The sequence below is a fragment of the Sitodiplosis mosellana genome, unplaced genomic scaffold, assembly GCF_009176505.1.
Source record: "Sitodiplosis mosellana isolate CC-2019 unplaced genomic scaffold, AAFC_SMos_1.0 Smas_scaffold_6226, whole genome shotgun sequence".
Taxonomy (NCBI): domain Eukaryota; kingdom Metazoa; phylum Arthropoda; class Insecta; order Diptera; family Cecidomyiidae; genus Sitodiplosis; species Sitodiplosis mosellana.
The window spans coordinates 9,828,132-9,850,317 of NW_022601467.1; the positions used below are offsets into that span (position 1 = coordinate 9,828,132).

Sequence of the window (22,186 nt, forward strand, 5' to 3'; positions counted from 1 at the left end):
GTGGAAAATTGGCCGAATGGATGGGCTGATTTTTTTTTCTGTTCTCCATTGTACTTGATTCTCGGTGCTCCAGGTTAGCCAGCAACGAGATCGTATGTTAACTTGGCGAAAGAAATAATTTGTGTTTCTTGTGTGTGATTGTTTTTGGGAGGAATCTCGAGAGTCAAACCGAAGAAGAAAGGCCTAACAATACAAAAGTCAACGCAATTATCATACTATTGCACGTTTTTATCGTCGCGTGTTTCGTTTCGTCGGCTTGAAAACGTTCTGCCTTTTCTCTCTCTCTCTCTCTCTCTTTACCTAGGTTACCTTTCCTATTGATTTGCATTGCTGCCCATGGTGCGTATTTCTCCGGCATTTCAAATGGCAAAAAAGAGAGGGAGAAAACAGATATAATAACAATATAACTGTTGCAGTTGCACAAAAGTTCGCAACAAAGATTACCAATAATTATTAAAATATTATTATCATTATTAAACGTATTTATTAAAAGTTGCATTTTCCAAAGTTTTTTGCTCTTGTGTTAAGCTTGTTCTTTCTTATTCTTTTATCTGCTGGTCTCTTTTTGTATTCTTCGTCGCTATGTTCGTTTCGGCTCTCTTTATTTTTGACAAGATAAGAATATGAAGTGATATCCTTCTGTTTTTCATGCCATTTATGAAACATTTATTACAAAGTGAATATTGAGGAATCCGTTTCTCTTCTCCTTGTTCCTGTTTCGTTTGGATTCTTTTTTGCTGCATTCGATTCCACTGAGATAATTATATTTGGTATTGCGTGCACAAAAGTGATGTCTCGATAAACAATTTGGAAAAAAAAGACGAGAGAGCATTCAAAACAGTACAATACACTCACACACACACACACGCACACACGCAGCATATGCGCCGCATCATACTCAGATTCATCAATGTACACTTGGCCTAGAGCGCAACATGATAAGACACGGAGTGAGTAGCAAGCGCACGCGAGCTATTACCGCACCTTTGGAAATGGGCAACACGATATACTGTGAGCGAACAGCAACTTTTGAAACTCGACTTTAAACGGACATGGTTTTTTTTTCACATACACATACACACACATCGAGACATTAAATTTCGCGGTATTATAGCTCTCAGTTTAGAATGCGTAAGTGTGTGTGTGTGTTGCACACTATTATTACATTATTAAATTGTTATTCGGCGGAGAAAAAGTGAATTGCACATACGGAATGATGTAAGATCATATTTGGACACGCGTATGTATACGCAGGCAAGGACTTCATATTCAGGTACGCACACGTCCAGAAGCGCCAAAACAAAGTAATAAAATCAGACAATCCAAAATTACAGACACTTTTAATGTAACGGTTGAAGGAAACAATTGATTTTATTACTGATATCGTGCGACACCGAAAAAAATGATTTTTTTTAAACACGTACACAGCGCATAAACATACATTCTCGATATTGAGGCATTACAGTGCTTGTTATTATTCAGGAAAAATGAGCGCAACTTATTACCATATTAAAATGGATGCACAACTGCGGAACATTTCACCTGATTAAAATGTTTGTCACGAACCACTATTTAATGGCAAACATATGAATATTCACGAGAATAAGAAGAAAAAACTAAAAAGGTGAGAGCACTGTGAAGATTCTAATGGGGATTTGATTGGAAAATCGATATGATGAGCAATTGTTTGAATCATAACGACAACTGAAAATACTATCGTAACCACGACATATCAATGTCATTTTAAGTGTTAAATTACTTGTTGATTCTCTTGATTGTATCTGTAGTGATCGCATTATACTCACTACTCCATGTCTAAAATGAGTAAATTCTTCTTGACACATAGAACGGTGACACCTTCCAAAGGCTCTTTTCCATTTGACAGTATCCGTTTTCATAGAACAATATGTGGTTTTAATGTAAATAATACTGAAACAAATGTGAACAAATTATTCATTTGTCAAACATTAATTACAAAATCCGATACCTACTCTCACTCAGTGAGCACAATATTTTGCGCCGATATTTCAATGTTCATTTTTAAAAAGAGTGTTTAGATGTAATGAATCCAACTCAATAAAAAAACTACGCTTCAAATATACCGCGTGTATTCCCTGCGCACGCTACGTTTATACCATTTTCACGCTTACGCTTATTTTATACATAGTTTAATACAGAGTCGAAGGTATATTTAAGGCATATTTTTAGCGTGAACCGCATGCAAAGCATAAGATAGAATACTTTGACTTAGCGTATTCTATCCGTATGCTTTATTCCATTAATCCATTAATCCATGTATAAAATAAGCGTAAGCGTGAAAATGGTATAAACATAGCGTGTGCAGGGAATACACGCGGTATATTTGAAGCGTAGTTTTTTTATTGAGAAATGAATACACACGCACACCTGCCGATCGATCGATCGATGCTCAAACGTTTGCATTTATGCCATTGTTAAATTAAGCACATTATACCGACTCATTTGCGACTGACGACGGCAAATATTTTTTGAATATGAACGTCAAAAGCTATACACACCATGGAAAGAAATGTTAAAACATGAACAATTCATGATGAACCAAATGATTCAAACAAGAGACTTCAGATTACAGTGGTTATTGATTTTGTATTGGTATCGCGTACCCAACTCATAATTACAGTCATTGGACGACCAAATTACGTAGCATTGATGGAAAATATTTGCTGTATTTTTCGATACAGCTGAATAACAAAAGTGTTTCCACTTTTGCAACGATCTGCCCAGATGAAGAAAACATTGCACCGCCAGTGTTATGACCAATATATTCAAATACGCACAACAATTAAAAGTCATATGTATCGTATTCGCCAAAATGTTTGCATTGTTAACATTTTTTGAAGCTGGTGCATAAGTAGTTTTCTTCTCGATTTATGAATTGTATATATCTTTAGGTGAAATTTGTTGCTCCCAAACCGAATCCGTCTGGATTCCATAACTATATATGTGTGTATGAGTGTTTGTATGAATATGCAAATGATTTCTTCTTCCATATTTATGCGTATATTTAACGCTGATACAATAATTGACTGTCAGAACAAAGCGTTGTTCTTGGATTCCTTTGCACAGTAAACACGAAACAAGTATATATGCGCACATTGTATGAGTGCTACAAATTCGTGCTACCAATATGCAGAGCAAAGAATATACTCGAGGTCATTATTATTATCATTGCATATGTATTACAAGGCAATGGACCATCGAACGCACGGCCATGGATGGAATACATGGTTGAAGTTCCAATAAATAATAAAACCTCACTCCTTATCCAACGCATCGTTCAGACTTGGTCAAAATGCTCAGCAAATCAATTAATTTCATTAGGAATTTTATCGCAATTGCCACCGCAGTGGACAGACATTTTCTGATCGTAGTGCCATTGATATAAACGATTTTGTGTCAAAGCCAAGAAGATTCTTTTTTGTACGCGAAAGATTCTCGCTACAGTCTTATTCTTAAAATAGATTCTTTTATTCATTCTTCAAAGCCTTTTTTTAGAGAGATAAAGAGAGAGCTGAACTTTTGCTAACTCAGGCGCCTGATGACGCATTCACGGTGTAAAATTTTCATTATCAGCTTGTAATTATACTCAACAATGGTAAGGTGGATATTTGCAAACAATGAAAATTTTACACCACAATTGCGTTAAAAAAATATTCAGGCGCCTAAGTGAGTAGAGTCAGTTCAGCCGCAAAATAACACTTTGTGTTTTTTTTTCAATGTGATCGACCAATTTTCGTTTGAAAGGAAGCAAATCGCCGCAAACCAATTCAATAAATCATTGAACCTTAGACGTTCGTTTTTGAAATACTCAAGAGTGACGTGATTTGTTGTTTGAACAGAGCAATCGAATGCAGACACATTTAATTGCAGCCACATTTTCACATATTACAAATTGAGAGCTTTTTAATGAGCAAAAAATTGAAGAAAAAAAGTATTTTGCATGTTTTCATATTGGAATTAAAAAAAAAAGATTATCTAAGATTGTTATAGGTTATGCGATAATTTTTTTCTCGTACAAACCAATCAATAATCAACAAGATTGTGGCTGATCGAGAGAAAAAAAGCGCCAAGCATTCATGATCTTAATTTCTCATTCATTAAATCGGCTTTTGTCGTTGTGGTAGCTGTCTAATCGACCAATTTTGAAGCATAAGACAGATTCATGTCGTTCTTCATTGTGAGCGGCAATTAAAAATAGCTTGACAAGATACTTTGATCGTTGGCTAATATACGATCGAAAGCAGTGCTTGGGTGGTTTGAATGTGTTATTTATGGTTTTCTAAACACTTCTATAGTTTCGATCCAGAAAAAATTAAACGCCGGGAAATAAATACTTTGCGCCGATCATGTGTCGAATCGCATTTGATCGGATCCATTCGCAAATATTCGCGAGTAGAAAAAGTCACACGGTAGTAGAGTGGGTAGTAGTACTACCTTTTTTTGTTTAAAAAAGAACGATACAATTCGGTACTCTTTTGTTGTATAAAATCAGTGCTAATTATCCAAATCCAATTAAATAATGTAAAAAGTTTTAATTCACATAAATGGAAACACGACACGCATCGATTTTTTTTTGCTTCTCTCTCTCTCTCTCTCTCTCTCTCTTTTTTTTCTCTGCCTTTCTCTCACACTCACTTTGTCATAATGGCACATAATGCAGAACATTTTTGTTGGCGTAATGTCCTTTGAGCTTAAGTATGGAAAAAAAGGTCACTTTGTCCCAATGTTTCGAATTGGCTATACCGCTGAATGCACAACGCAAATGTGAGACAGCGAATGCATCTCATTTGAGATGCATATTCATTGATTAATTACATTTAGCAAGGATTCAAATCATCATATGAAATGAAATATAATTGTTTTTGCTCGTTTTTTGTTGTTGCTGTTGTCGTCGTCGTCGTCGTCGTCGTCGTCATCATCATCGTCATCGTCATCGTCATTGCTTTAATTTTTCATTATTATATTGTTACTGTGCATTTTAATGTTCGTGTTTGATTTCTCATTTATAATTATCATGTATTGTATTGTATTTTGTACGGATACAATGTTTGAATATATCTACTGTGCAGCTAACATCGAATTCTCATTAAGTATAATTATTTGTAAAAACACATAGTATAAAATTCAACAACGTTAACAAAGGCCAAAACAAAATCAATTGAAATGAAATATAAAAAAATAAATAACAGGCCGAACAAAACAAAAATAAAACACTGCAACTGGTAATGATAGAGCAGAAAAAAATATACTATAAATAATAAAATTGTCATTGCAAAGAAATTTACATAGCGAAATCGAATCACAATTTATTATACGAATTGATTATATGTATAGTTGTTGAGTATTAAAATCACCATATTTAACTCTTCGTTCACATTGACTTCAATAAATTATGCATAAAGTTTGTGTGTGTACGCAATAATCTACGATGCAGCTAAAAAATACAAAGCGGTCAAAAAAAGAGTTGTGTTTGCTTCCGGGCATCCGATTGAAAAGTTACGCTTTTATTCGGAAGGGGGGGGGGGGGTGAAGAGTTATCAAAATCTCTTGATCGGTAACAGATCTCGCTTATCAACTCCACACCATCGGGTGTTACACCCATTCATTCTTACGGGCAGTAAAGAAGCGAAATAATCAGCGGTTAGGCAAAACAAAAATTATTGTTAAACGGAAAACTCTATGAAGGTGTGAGAGAGAAAAAAAACGCATTACCGATATTAATCACTTGCAAAATTGCTATAATTTGACCAGCAAACGGTTCACACACGATTTATCGAGCAAATCTTTTTGCTGGATGCGAATTCATCAAAACACGCCTCCTCTTAATTGTTGCAGTTTTGCTCAAATCGATTTGAACAAATTAAGTAAACCGCAACAACAACAACAACAAAATGAAACAAATGCATGAAATTTGACTGGGCATGATCAAGTAATTTCAATGCGATACATCTCTGTAAGTGAGTCATCTTGCTATTGTGATTCAGTTCGAACCCATTGATTGAGTGTATCAACTATTGATATAGAATGTTTGCATTGAATGAGCGTAATTTAAGGTGGAATGCACACCAGGTGTAATTTTCTGAAAATTATGATCTTATTTTAATATAAAAAATGTTTACTTGCTTTCTTTCTTTCGCGACCTTTTTTTCTGATGCGTCAATCAAAAACTTCAGAATGTTTTGTCGGTGGAACATTTGTGACTGATTAAACGTTTGTCCTGAAGCGTGATAAAATACTACAACGTGAGTGCTACTATTTTGCATAATGTGACACATCTTTCATATAAAATTCACTTCGCGATGATGGAAGAAGAAGAAGAAAATGATTCAAAATGAACATACACACAAACATCGTTACATTGTCAACAACGACACGGACACAAAGAGCCCATGTGAACCATTTGCGGAGAAATTCAGTGCACAGCGGAGTTGTGCGGAGTTCGGCGGATATGCCATACATACACTATATCTGAAGCAATGCGCTCATGGCTACTTTGATGTGTATTGAACAATAGAAATGTAAACACAGCAAAGAGTGCTATTTCGCTCACACGTATAGCGTATGTACGGTATCTCCGCCGAACTCCGCACAGCTCCGCTGTACACTGGATATCTCCGCAAATGGTTCATTTGGGAGAGAAGTGCCGTACAAAATGCCAAAAGATGTTTCGAAGCACGAAGCTTAAACGTGTGAGCAAGCAGAACATTGAAAATTGATGATTGTTTATTGGCGTTATCTTTTGATTAACATTTTATCATTTTAAAGAGCAGTTGCGTTGCGTTGCAGTAATGTCGGTTTTTTGAACCGAATATTAATGCTTAATAAACATCAAATTAATTTGAATAATTGCAACTTTTTCTCTTCTTCTTTTTTTTCTCAATGACGTTCCGAATAAATTCACATTCGCCAGAAGAAGACCAAGAATAGAATCTTCATGAAAACCATGATTCCATAGCAGCATTTCTTTTTTTTTCTCTTTCAAATGTTTCACTGTGTATTCATGAGTATGGATCGTTCAAAACTCAACTCGGCGACAGGCATCACTGCATGCGATTTTCGATCAATTTTTCCATTCTTATGTCTACCGTATGCTGATTGATACTTGTTCTCATTTCATCGACCGAAGAACATGCCCATGAATATATGATGATATACATTTTGCATTTTGTTGCTATGCTTGAAATCAGTATTTTCCAACGTTTATCAAAAAGAAAGTACAGTCGATATGTTGCGGAAAGTTTTAGTTTGTTTAAAAGTATGATTTGTTTGTGTGTGTGTGTGTGTTGTACTTCATTTTTTTCCCCTTTCATTTCAATTGGAAGTTAAGCAGAGTAAAATTTTTTTTTCAGAGCCAATTCAAATCATCACTTGCCATGGCAAGTTTTGATAAGAACCAAATTCAGGTAAGGAAAACGGTGGAAATGAAACTCTCGCTCTCGCCCTCTGTTGTGATGCGATGGATGCCAATGCCAAAACGAAAAGTTCGTGTTAAAATCAGTGCTGGAGGGAAAAAAAAACGTAGTTTTCCTTGTAAATAGGTGCTCTAATGAGTTTTCACAATACACACTGCATATGAAAGGCACATTAATTTGGTATTCCGTCCGACTGTTTCCATCGCTCATAGGTGTTTGTGTGTAACACACGATGGGACAAACGAATTGCATTTCATATACAATTGAGTACGTGCATTTTTTCTAATAACCAAATTAAAATTCGAATGTTTTCGCTTGTTCCACCAGTTTATTAGTTGCATATTGTTTCAAATCAGCAGTACACATCAATTCCGTGGTGTTCAGAACAAAACGAACCGAAAATTAGGATTGATAAACACGTAAAGCCATAGGGAAACACCGATTTCACTCTCTTTCCCTCTCTCTCTCTCTCTGTCTCCGCCGTGCATGGAGAACAAAATCTGAGCAAATTAACTGATTGCAAAAACTGTAACATTGTGCAACATCAATATTCAACAGTGCTAAATATTGAGTTCATAAGTTGGAACGGGTGAAGCAGAGAGCAGAGCGTACAGAGTGGCGAGAGAAAAGAATGTATGCAATGTTTTCCAACTGATCCCTTGCTTTCTATTCAAGCTATTTTAGCCGCAGGCTCTATTAATTATACGCTGTGTTTATATAGTCTTGTTTCTCATGGTGTGCATCGTACATTTTCCGTTTAAGTGTTATTACCATCTAAATCATTGACATCTCTCTGACGGTCGAACCACAACACCGACTTCGCGCCGCACACGAGATCCAAGCTTTGAAAGAGAACACAGAACAACAGAAAAATCAACGACAACGTTGAGGTTGAGGGAACAAAAAAAAAGAGAAGCGACGGTAATTGAAGTTCAACAATGAAAGGACTTAAAGCATTTCGACTGTGGTTGATGCATACATTAAATATTTTCGGCCAAATGTTAAAAAAATTCGTAAAACAACCCAACTCTTTTCTCATGTGCGATATCAATGCACAAAGAAAAGAGTAGTCATCCGAAATATGCCGACATCAACTGAAATTGATACCTTGTTCTTAGCAAAATTCCATGATTCAATTAATTTACTTTCCTTCCGTGCACGTCGTCTTTTGTTTTCATTCTTTCAAGCAGATGTGTAGAATGAAGTGAAAATATGGGACAATTTGAATCTGAATGTAGATTGAAAGGTGTTAAAAGGGAAAACCGCCCAAAACTATGGCGACATTCTTTAAGCGAAATGACAAAAACCACATTATCAACAATCACTTTTCGGCATTGAGATTGGCAGGTGAACAATGAGAAAAAAACACGTGTCTTTCGAAGCACAAGTGTTAAATTGTTTAGCTGTTGGCCTGCAATTGTACAGACATAATTTTGACATGAAAACAGTTGGCACGCGCAGCGAATATACAAATTCTAGGAATTTAATTCCTGTGAACAAAAAATTGTTTCGATTTTGATTTGTTTCAAGTAAACAATCAGTTAAATATGGATATTTATGTTATAAAAAATAAAAATGCGTCTTTCCAAATGGTTCCAAAGATCACACAATATCTGTATACAAAACACACAGTATTATTTTGGCTAAAAATGAATCGCACATCCGGGCACGATTCATTCTATAAACAATATTTCAACAGTTTATTAAGAAATAATTTGGAGAAATATTACAATCAAATGCATTCACACAGACGAAAGAGTGAATGGAGTTGTTTAAAATGTTGGAGCAATGAAAACATTGAAAATGTTGTCGTGTCAACAACAACGACGACGAACGAAAACGAAAACGAAAACGAAAACGAAAAATGGAGACAAATTAAAAAATAAAGTGTTCACAGAATGAAAGTGGATCAATCTCTATTGCGTCAAATCACACATGAAGTGATTATTTGTTCCAAATTCCATATTACATTTTAAATGTAATTATTCGCTTTTGTGCACTCTAAATAAATTGCCTTTGTTTATGAGAATAAGTAACCTTTTCAGCGAAAAAAAAATAAATAAAAATGTACTTAAAAAAAAGCTGTCCTTCACCAGCGCTAAGAACAACCACCGCCTTTAGTTTACATTAATAATTTTAAAATGATTTTTTTCAACGAAATATTGCTGTATGAACGAATGGGCATCGATAAAATACAAAACACAAAACGAATGTTAATCCAAACAATGAATATTCGGCCGGCGACTTACTCCCATCATGATGATCAATATACAACGATAATTTGTTTATATCAAACAAAATTGTGTATAGCCAAGTAAGCGGTTTTAACACATTCGGTTTTTTCTTTCTTCGTCGATTCGAAATCGCCTTAGTTGGCTTCCTTTTCAAGTGGTTTTTCATGAATAAGCACGAAAACTGAAAACTTAAGATACTAAATATAACAATGCATTGTTTATTCAATTCTTTGCCATATATATATATACTCGACGGCAATTATTTTAACCCAGATATGTATAATAAACGGAGAGAGAACATTGCTGAAAATCAACATCGATAGACAGCCAAGAAAACCACAATATATCGCATGAGTTTTGTTATTTCGTTCTTCGGTTTTATTTTATGTATTCTTTTTCTCTCTCTTTCTTTCTCGATTTGTAATGCCTTTTCTTCGAATTGGCTCGAGCGCTAAGTGGAAATAAACTGAAGGTATCAAATTCGCCAAATTATCATTATTAAATTCATTATTGTAAATATTTTGGGTACTCAATCGGAATGAAACTGAAACGTGCAAGAGAGAAATACGAAGAGCACAACAATAGCAAGAGCAACAGCAACAAAATCTATGCCGATTGATTGTTTATTTGTCTGATTGGTGCGAATGTGTTTGCCATACACATGCTGCCACTTCAAACTGACTACACCGTATGTGTCGGCAACAAGCGGAGCATATAACAATCATAATGCTGCAGCCTCCTCGTGGATGCACATTTACAGTTTAGCTGTTATTCATATATGACTGATGTTGATGTACGAATTGCTTTTGTTGTTGGTTTTGCTGTTGCTGGTGGTGCTGTTATTGCACTACTATATTAGCTATTTGCTTGGGGATTGTGAAAAAAAAGAGTATACTTTAGTTTTGCCTAAATTCAAATCATGCAATTCAAACATAAAATAGACCGCGTGCACTTTCAACTATACTCTCGCTCTTGATCTCTCTTTTGAATTTTGGACACCCGTGATATTTATGGAAGCAAGAGAGACATTACGATTTCACATTCCTAATATATTTTAACCACATTCATGTGGAAAAAACCACAAACATCCTGGCTTAAATCGTTCTTATTATTAAGTTATTCGACTTATGTGTTCGATTTAATAACTTAAGAGCATCTAAACCGTCCGTTGCACATTACCAAACGCGATAAGTATGTGCATGTACATTATTGGTACATTCATGGCGATTTTGCCTCTTCCATGTGTTGTACGGCGAATATGGGCCTATTTTCGGTGAAATCAGAATATCGCTTCGAATTTACAATTTCATTTAGGCATATGCATTTTATGTATATGTAATCAGAGGTGTGTGTGTGTGTGTGTTCATATATAGATGAATGATGAAAATGGTGTATGCATTGCTTTTGGATTTAAAGGACGATGTTCTGAAGGGGCCACTCATGAGCCTGCTAAGTAGTCAATTCAATTTTAACTTGATACATAATATTAGAGATAAACGTTACGTGAGCTACGTGCTACACCAATTGATCATGGTGGCGACGGGTTTGATGGTCGTTTCTTGCTAACGGAAAATCACTTTTCGAAGACAGAATGAAAAGAAATTAAACCGAATTCATGCACTTTTTCTTTTATAAAACAATGGCTTTTAATGCGATCGAAATCGAAATAGAAATATATTGGCATGCATGTGTGTGTGTGTGCGTGTACGTAGTTGTTTTTTCAAATTCCACAATAACAACAACTACTTTTGCCGATGAAAATCACTCGTATAACTTTGACGGTAAAGCACCGCAGTATAATCAACCAATTGAATAATAATTTCAATCAAAAATATTGGTTATTATTTATACATCTAGTCGATATACTGTATGCGTACATATATAGTAATCATTGAAGATTTTCCAATGTTTTGTTACTAAACGATAGTTTGAATTTAACGGTGAACTCGAATTAAAATGCAGCGATATTTCAATGAGTGCATAAGCCGACGCTATTATTTATGTTGTGGTATATGGCAACCAATCATATGATTTTCCAATGATAGGATGTGGATGAAGACTGCCGAAATTGACCGTTTTCAGAACTGCGGTTTTGAACGCGCCACTGAGCTGATGATATGCATTACATAGAATGCGATGGATTTGTTTGTTTCTTTTTGTTGCTGTTGTTTTCTTTCTTTCTTTCTTTTTATTTTCCATTTTTGCATGATCAACAAACACTATGCAACAATTTTGACTGGACTGACGACATTTGTTCCAATGTGAAATGCAATACTGAAAAAAAAATGTGCACACAAGATAAGCTGCTAAGCAGTTGCAATTCTGACGAAGAAGATAGAGCGCGGTAGGTGAGCATCTGTGATGCGAATCGGGGTTTCAACAATATTTGTATTCATACATTTACATATGCATGTGTGTATATTTGCGTTGTTTTGTTTGGTCAACAATTTATAAATTTATTAATTCGACAGCCAATACAATAATGTGATGTTCTTAATCACGAAGATAATAATAAATGATATATACATGTGTATACAAATTCATTTTGATAAATCGTTTAAATTGTGTGCCCCACCACCATTGGTGTTGAAAGTTGTGTGCGGTTTAATAAACATATCCAAAGGTATATACATAATGAGGCAAAGTGGGAAACTCTTGATGCGTTTTAAAGTATGTGGCAAAACTCATTTGGAAATAATCAGAACTCCATTAAATTGAGCATTTATGCCTCAAAACTAATTCAAATCACATTGATTCATAGTGCGATGATGAGCAGGTAAAATGATGTTCAATTCAAGACTAGCTTTATTGAAATTATATTGGCTGGCCCTTTGAAAAGCCGCATACTTTAATGCTTTTCATTTACATTTCTGAAATGTATTAATTACATTTTGCCGTAATGCAAAATTACAATAATGCGTGCTATGCAACAAACAACATGCCTAATCGCAATTACCTATGCTGATTCCCACATTCATTCGGTTTTGATAATTGTATCTAATGAATAAGGGCCCCCGTTGATGTGTAGAGAAGTGTTATCAATGAGAGAGACAGAGAGAGAGAGAGAGAGAAATATTTGTTGTGATTTTATTTTGCATGCCCTACTGCTTCATTGCTTCCTTACACCCCAACTCTTTTCGACTCATCGCTCACACGCTCGTTCTCCGTCATATATCTGTTTGTTTGAGCCACTCTCTCTCTCTCTATCTTCCTCTCTATCGCTGGCTCTTTTCCTCTCTATCGCACTCATTCGCACTCAGTCATTCGCCTCAGAAACACATGTATTTGCCGATATTTGCTGAGTGATAACGGTGCATTAATCGGCCTTAATGCCATGAATGTTAACACCATATTGGTGAATATACTTTATGTGTTCGCACAACACCACATATTCAATATGTACTTAATAGATTTGCCTTAACTTTAATCACAATAAAGATTAGCACGAACAACAACAAGAACAGCAAAATACCACAAACAAAGTATGCACAGTTTGGCCGAAAATTTCAAGTACAATTTCAAAAATAACAATTTAAAATGGAGCTATTTATCGCAGATCTCAATTCTGCAATGGCACGAGTTCACTAAATTCTCCTTAGCACATCAATGGTTAACACTCAAATTTCCTATATGTGTGCACACTTCACTCATAATAATCACAGAGTATATTTTTAAACGAAGTAATTAGATCAAATCACATTATATTGCCGTTGCGTACTTATCATTATATTGCTCTTGTCATAATCATCAGCAGCTGGCATGGTGACTTGTTTTTTTCGTTTAGGATTCTTTTCTTTCGAGTGTCAATTGGTTACAATGTAGAATGAGCGACAAGATCATGCACACGCCATCACAATTCACATCGAATTGTGTTATTGGTCAAAATGGAAAAGTATTTAAACGCATGATTTGATAGTCAACAAAATTAGACTGTTAATTTGAATATTGGGATAGCTAACGAAAAAATAAAATGGTATTTTGGTCGGCTTAGTTGGAATTGGAATAAAACCGTTTTTGATATCAACGAATACACATAAAATGTGCAAATAGAACTTACCGGTAGGTGGAACCGTATGACTGCTGACGGGTGGATGTAACGAGCCAATTTTGGCTCGCTGCATCGGAATCGGTACGACAATACCAGCCGATGATGTTGTGGTGGCCGATGAGGAGTCACATTGCTCTTCCAGAGATCGATTGGCTGCGGCGGCGGCCGCCGCTGCTGCAGCAGCAGCAGCCACAGACACCGCTGAATTCTGTGGAGGTGGCGGTGGCGATTGTTGGAAATGTGTGTCATCTTTTTTGCTTGACTTGCTCAAATTACTGAACGCATATTGAACGCTTAAAGCGGTCGGAAGGGGTTGTGCTGCCGTTGTCCGAACTTTTGGATCAGATTCAAAACCGATCTGAAGTGCACGCGCTTCATCTTGGGCCTGGGCACGGCGCAAGGCCGTTTGTAATGCCATAACACGTTGTCGTTCGGCCGTCAAATTGCACTTGTCACAATTACAGTAACGGTATTTGCAGTATCGTTTATGGCCTTTTAATTCAACTTTATCGCCATGATTTCGACATCGTGCACAATTCGGTGGCGTTCGTGATGATGTGGATGCTGAATTGGAATTCGATGTGCCGCATATATCGTTCTTCGAATCCATCATTTCTGAGTCCGACATGTCTCTGATGTCGTTCCAACTGTCTTCCGATGGCATTCAGACGACGACTTAACTTATATGATTTCAAAAAGATATATGTTTATATGCGTTTCAACTGGTTTCTTCCGTCTATTCTCTCTCTCTCTCTCCCTCTTTCTACGTTCCGTTTCAATAGTCCGAAAATCCGCCGTTTGATTTGTCAATTTGGTGAGAGGAAAGAATTAGAAGTTAAAGTAGTTAAAAAAAATTGGTTGCAAAGAACGTATAGCATACGTTCTTTGATGCGACGAACTCTCTTGTTGACTGCTCTTCGTTGTCCGTTAATTCTGACTGCGCGAAATCACTACCTAGAAGAGGAATAAGAAGAAATATATTACAGTTCAGTACTCGTTGTCCAGTTTGATGTATATAATTCGCTAACTGTTGATGTGTATGTGTACATTTGTTTTTGACAAATTAGGCGTATAATCTTTAAAGATGAGTCGATTGCAAGAATGAAAGGAAAAAAGAAGACAATATTATTGAACGATTGCGAGAGTCGTGATTCGCAAATCGTGAATTGCATCCGAATATTGTATACGTCTGTCTGTTTGTCGATTTTGTTGTCTATTTGCTTGTCGGCCTGCTTGCTTGCTTGTATTTTTTATTATACAATGCAGCACGCTACAGTTCTTTTTTCTAATTCGCGTTCATCGTCGTCGTCGCAAAGCGTAAAGCGCGCGCGTCGCTCATTCACGGTGCTAGCGATTTTTTCAAGCGAATAACTAGGATTACAAAGTCAGGGGTAATGATACTGAATACATTATACCACTTGATTATATGCCTAGCAAGTTTGTTGTTATAGTTTTTTTTTCTATGAAATTCTATTCAACTGCCCTTCCTCTGTCTGTTTGTCTTAGCGCTATGCTCTGGCATTTGTTCTGCTGGATTTTCGCTCTCTTTCACTGCGTTTGTTGTTCTAGTTTTTTGCTGTTGTTCTGTTCAAATGTTTGAAAAGTTGTGTGAAAAGAAACAACAGCAACAACAAAAAATCACTTGTCACTATCACGGCATGGTCGGGCGTGATAAAAGCAGAGAAGCAACCGAAAAAAAATTGATTAATATATAAATACAGGCAGATATGCTATTCGCATACTACAGTGCAAAATTCATCTGTTAGTAGGTATGCGATATTTGTACTTGAATTTGTTGCTCATATTTTGCTGTGCGCTGGGTTTTTTTCTTCTTATTTTTCGTTGTATTCACACTCTGTTATTTTGTTTAGCGTAGAACGTGTCCACCACACGTACGACTATTCGATTCGATTGATAATGTTAAATGTGCACGCCGTTACGATACGTCAATACTCGCACACATGAAAAGTCAGATGAGCAACGGCGATTAAAGAGAGGCGAGAAATGATATTGTAAGTATGTTATAATGTCATACAATGTTGTTGCTATTTTTTTTCGTGTTCGTTCGTTTCTTCCTTCCTTCATTCTCTCTGTGCTGTGTTCGCATTGAAATGAAGAAGTCTTTTAGCTGCTCGCAAATACATTGTATTTGTTTAGAACGCGATAGAAGTAGATAACGATAAAATAAAAACGAGCAAAGAGAAAGAGAGCGAACGAGAAGACGACATTTCGACCACACTCAATTCGCTTGTCTTAATATGTGTAATATCTATGCAAACATATATGCATATAGGTCTATAATATTCGAATCTATATCACAGCAAGTGCAATGCTCAGCTTATATTTTTCCGCAATCGCAATATTCATTTAGTGAATTATATATAGAAATGGAATGAATTCAGTACGACGAAGAAAAAAACAACAACCAATGTATGAAAGAAAAATACATCCAATGAGCCAAAACTGAACGCAGTGCCAGCGTTCACAAATAAATTATAACAACGATTGTGATGCATTGAAAAGATGGTTCCTATCAATTTCAAATCGAACCAATTTGTTTGTTTTTTTTTCAGCCACAAATGTGATCAAGAAAATGCATGCGAAACCTTAACTGACGAATGCGAAACCTTAACTGACGAATGCGAAAAGTTAACATGGGCTGGATGTGCTTCGTTTGGACAATAATTGTGCTTAATATGTGCTCGTCATGAACTTTCTATGAGGAATTTTCTCGGTCTCTAAGAGTTGCACTTATTCTGCGCGATCGGTGGAGAAATCAGCATAAGCTTATTTTAAATCCTCATCCGTATGAATAAAACAAAACTTGAATATGAGACAGGATTTATGTGAAGACGAACACCAAAAGGGCTAATTGTATTGGAAGATAAGCCATGCAAGAAAAATAAAAGCGAATCAATATTAACAATAGAAATTAACGTAAAGGACACAGAAAAAAACGAGAGAGAAGAAACGACGTACATATTATAATAATATTTGCATGTGGATACTTTTCCTGTTGTCATTTCAAGTATTATTTGTTCCCGTAATGCATACAGTTGCATGGCTGTAACACACATAGAGTTATAGACCGTTATAAGTCGGACGATTGTTGAATAATTGGCATTATTTCGCTGGTTCAATGAATGCATTTGAATTTCTATTGCTGTGTGGCTTTGATGACTAGTTTTTTTTCTCCATAATTTCGGTCTTTTTCGGTCTATTTTGCATGCACGCTTTTTTTTCTTTCTCTCTTTCACTCTCTCTCTCTCTCTCTCTCTCTCCCTCTCTCTCTTTCTCTTTCTCTCTCTCTCACTCTGGCTGTGTTTCTTACTCTTTCTTCGTTTTGTACGTTAGCATTTTCTCAAAATTCCGATAATTGGTCTTGAAGAGTTCATAGTTGTATTAGCCATGTACTGGCATGTATTGCATTAGACAGACTGTAGGCTTGGATTTTAAGCTGTCGCTGTACGTATATCGTGTGTTCATCAAATCTAATATATATTATATACATATGTATGTATATCGTTTCTGTTCTGAGTAGCCAATAAATATGCATAAATTTTTTGTTATTGTTTCATTCTTTCTTCTTTTCATTTTTTCCCCCCCTTCGTCTCTATTATATTTGTGAAGCAAAAAGAATCCAATTGAATGGAATACATTTTAAAAGCTGCGAACGTGATGCGCGCGTGTTGCCATGTGTGTTTTTATAAATTTTAATTACTACATACTGTTTCGTCGGTGAAACGACGTCAGTGTGCAATAAGAAGTATTTTCTTTTCCCCTGTGCGCACTTCCATCATTGCGCTTTTCATTGATTTTCCACCGAAACCGGTTTTTGTTGTCGACGTATTTTGTGCGCATACGGCTAATCACCTAAAAATTCTTTTCTTTTTCTTGTTGGTTGATTTTTGTGCTTTTTTCTTTAATTTCTTCAAACGGCAAACACGTTCATTCTCTTACAGAATTATGGAACAAATTGGCGAAACTAAGTACATCTACGCCTGAGTATCACATATATATTTGAGGAACACGAAGCGCAACGTTGAATGTTAAGTTCGAATCTCATTCAATCAAAAGATATTTTAAATATGTGTTTAATTTGCCGTAGCTAACGCTCTTTTTAGCACTACATGAAATGTAGAGCTATTAATCTGCTTTTTCTTCTTAATACTTTTTGAGTGATGAAACAAATTATGGTGAATTTGAATTTTATGCTCATATTTTTTATTTAATTTAAAACAGTGCCAGTAACGACAAATGAGTGCATAATAACTCAAAGCGCCAATCAAATTTTTATGATAAAATGTTTTTTAAAAAATTACATTACTTCAAGCTTTTTTCGTACAGTATTTTCTGGGTCTTGAACAGAATTAAAGTGACTTTCGATTCTATGCTCATATTATTTATTTAATTTAAACCAAACCTGTTTGAAAAATTTGTGACTGACTAGCCAGCCGCCTAATTTTGGACTTTTTGGCTGACTATCACTGACTAAAAGTATTAGTAAATATTCGACTGAAGTCAACTTCAATTATAGTCATCTAGTCGCCAAAAAGTCCGAAATTAGACGACTGGCTGAAAGAATAACTAAAAGTGATTGTTTCTATACAACATTTTTGAATTCAATCAACTTAGCCAGTTTTAGTTATTTGCAGCTAAATAAAACTGAGTGACTGTCAGTCACTTTATTTGCACACGGGAAGGCAGTATATTTCAAAAAAAGAAATAAAACCAAGATCTTGTAATTCATTTTGCAAATAAATATATAACTTCAAAGTTATTTTGATGAAATACATTTCATGTAGTGCGCCAAAAAATAGTTTGTTGTGAAACAACAAAATAGATTAAGTAACTAAAAACTCAAGAACGCAGAGCGGAGCGAAGCGAAGCTCTGCGGTCTTGTTTCTCTCTCTCGAATAACTTTCAAACTTGTCCAAACCGATAGATCTGCAAACAAATTGAATCAGGGTATGTTATTTAATGTTGCGCTTTTGTGCGCTCGGTTTTGCATGTATTTAGCACAATGTGAACTCCACATGCGAACATAGAATCCAAACTGTAACTTATTCACAGACCAAACAACAATGCAACAAAGTGCAACAACAACAGAAAAAATTACAGAAGAAAAAAAAACAAAAACAAAAAACACACACACAATTGAATGCTTTGAAATTCTTTTACTTCTTTTCTCGGCACTTGACCTTTGAATTTTTGTGTGCAGTTCAGTCCAATTTGGACCGATCGAGATACCGATCATTCTCGTGATCGCATTTGAAATGTACATCAAAACCAAAAAAAAAAAATTGAAACGAAGACGAAAATGAAAAACTAAATTGAACACACCATACGATTGTTGGATGCAAATGATCGACAGCATAATGATGATCGAACTTACAACAACAACAGCAACAACAAAAAATGAAAAGAAAACACGGATGCCAACTTTGAAAAAAATCGTCTGTCAGTAAGTAGCAATTTGTATGCAATTCCTTTAAATAACGCCAAATTATAGTATACAGACACTGAGTCGATTGCCGACATAAGTTAAAAATGCAACAGCACCGAGCCAAGCTAGAGACAGACAGAGAGAGAGAGAGAAAGAGAAACATCTCGATGTGATGCATTTACTATTTACATTGCATTCGTGCATTTATATACTTAAAATGTGTACAGTTTGTTTTTGCTCATTCATCTGTCTCTCCTTTTCTCTTTCTCTCCCTCTTTTTTTCCATTTTATCTCTCTGTTACTCTCTTTTGGCGCTACTCCACAGTCCGATTCAGTTTGACCATTAAAATAAAGAGAGAAAAAAAACCTGTTTAAATTTTCACAGCAACTTTGTAAGTCAACTCATATTAAGTATTCAAATTAAATCACTGCTGAAGATTCAAAATGAAATATCATGAAAACAGCAAACACACACCGAGCGCGCACAAAATACACACGGACAAATCGAAATGACTAATAATCAAGTAAGCACAATGACAACAATGAATATTTTTCTCTATTCACCGTGTTTATATCGTTCGTTTATCTCTCTCTCTCATTTTTATTTCATTATACTGTTCATGTGGTGTAGTTGGCGGTGCTCTCTCGATCCCAATTTAGTTGATTGATAGTAACGTCATGCCAAATGCAAAACTGTATAAGAAAAATCAACAAAACTACATATTTACGATGATGATGATGATGATGATAGTGATGGTGATGAAGACGACGACGACGACGACGATGATCGTGCTGATATTTTGTGTGATAGTAGGATCGAATGTTGATGCGCACCAAGCTTTGATCCTCTGGCTTGCACAATCCAAAGCACATTTTTCTCCTGTCCACCATATATATATATATATATATATATATATAGATATTAAATATATTCCTTTTTTGTTCAACGCTCTAAACACAACAGCCATGCTCAATGCACATTCAACCTCGATTTTTTTCTTCTCTCTATTCATTCAAAGCGTTTTATCGCACCGTCGCAAATGACGTTTAGTTGTGCACGTGTTGCATTGAACGAAATATCTCGGTGTGTTTTTGATGTGTGTGTGTGTGTTTTTTTTTTAAATTCATATTACATTCGATACATCTTGGGTGCTTGTTTTTAATCGGTCGCAATCATTCAGGTTAATATATATTTCAAGTTACGCATGTTGTGTTTAACTATTGCATTTTAAATGTCACAGTATGATTTAATCTATTCGTATGGCTTAATCATGATTAGCGAACTGCGCTGCTCATTTTTTTTTCTCTTTCTCTCTATCTTTCTTGCTCTTCTTTCTATTTTTGTCCAATTAAACTCTAACAAATTTTCGTTTACAAAACTTTGATCATTCCCCGAAGAACTTACGATAACTCATGAAACAGAAACAGAAAAACAAAAATTACATTCAACAAAAACATACACATATGTAAATACACTGTACCGCCGCGTAACCGCTGTTGTTTGTGCAGTTTCGTTTTGCTTGGTGTTGATGTAGCTGTCGATGTTGCTGTTGCAGATCGCGTTATGTGTGCACAAATGTTAACAGTAACAAATAATTTAAAATTGAAAAACCAAATCAAAAAAAGAGTCAAATGAAATTTTCTTTCAAAAACTGCAAAGTGCACACTGTTTGTGAACCGAATCAAAAACACGGCGCGTGAAAATGTGTCGCTTGACGACCACGACGGCGACGACAATGTTTTTATTTTTAATGCATTTATCGTGTGGATCGTTCGTATATTTTTCTCTTCTTCTTCTTCGTTGTTCAGATGTACTGCATAAATGTGTTTTTTTTTTCTGATTTTTTCTTCAATTTTATTTATTTTTTTTTTAAATTTGAAATGTTGTTACTTTGTTTTATTTCGAATGTTATTTTCCGTCGAATAGATTGTGTGCGAATTCGCAATTAATATGAAGACCACTGCGAGAAAAAAAAAACTGTTGCCTTTCCGTACCGTGGCGTAGCGAAAACATAGAGTTTGTGAACAGCGCGCAACAATAATACACTGGCGTTCAGTTATTTCGAGCAGTGCAATCAATTTGATTCGAGTAGTATCAGTTGATGACTGAATGCCTCAACGAGACGGTACATACAAAGTCCGAGAATCACGTCAGTCAAATGTTTCGCGCTCTCTCGCTGTGTGTGCTTGCTCTGGCTGCTGTTATATGTGAGAGAGAGCGGTGTGTTGTGAGCATAGTGTGTACTGTGTGAGTTGTGTGTGGTGTGCTTTGAGCGCTCTATATCGTATATGTATATATATATATATATGTTTGTGTATTGGCATAAGTATAAACTAGTTGTGAAAAATTTTCTGTGTACACACATCAACGGTCCTCGGTGATTCTCGTGTTGCGAAGCGAGGCAAAAGCAAAGTTGCGACGAACGAGAGCGCGCGTTAGACAAGGACAGGGAAAAACGGGACAGCATTGTATGTGTGAAATAGTATAAACCAGAAATCGACAGGAAGGGAAAAAAAGAGAATTCGAATGCGATGCGAAGAAACGAGCGACAACATCGAAATGAGATGAAAAATTATATTTAAAAAAAATATGTATACATGTGTATATATGCGGACAAGCAACAGCAACAGCAACAGCAACAACAAGTAACAGACGCAAGACATAAGAATAAGGGAATTATATTGGAGTTGGAATATTCATACACACATCGTGCTCATGCTAGCTCAACAATCTACTTACGTGTGTATGTGGAGCGATGTTGAATACGGCACACACCGAATGCCGAATTCCGAATGCACGTGTGTGCTCGTATGAGCGTAAACGTACGTAATTTGCACGGTTGCATTTATGCGAGCGCTGTCTCCGTCTCTCTGTGTTCGCTCCGTATACTTTTTTAGTCGCTCAAGTGTTAGACACACACCACGCTCTAATACTCTGAATTTCATGCCGATTCTGCCGCCTACCTATGTGCCTCAACCGTTTCCAAATGGTCACACTGTGTGTGAA

At 35.8% G+C, this 22,186-nt stretch overlaps 1 protein-coding gene across 7 annotated transcripts in view; it reads right to left on the bottom strand.

Moving 5' to 3' along the window:
- LOC129579224 (protein doublesex) overlaps window positions 1-21,575 on the bottom strand; it is a 79,987-nt gene extending 58,412 nt beyond the window's left edge. The window contains exons 1-2 of one of the 7 annotated variants that reach the window (XR_008689202.1): window positions 20,661-21,488; window positions 13,743-14,687 (exon numbers count right to left, since the gene is read on the bottom strand). Coding sequence is in view for 4 of the 7 variants with exons in the window: in XM_055469079.1 (XP_055325054.1) it covers window positions 13,743-14,397 (655 nt within the window). In the remaining 3 variants the exon portion in view is untranslated. Of the gene's footprint in view, window positions 1-13,742; window positions 14,688-14,761; window positions 15,046-19,546; window positions 19,669-20,660 lie in introns of those variants that run through there. The other 6 variants (XR_008689203.1, XR_008689204.1, XM_055469079.1 and 3 more) reach the window with 6 other exon arrangements.
- Window positions 21,576-22,186: the final 611 nt, after the last annotated feature.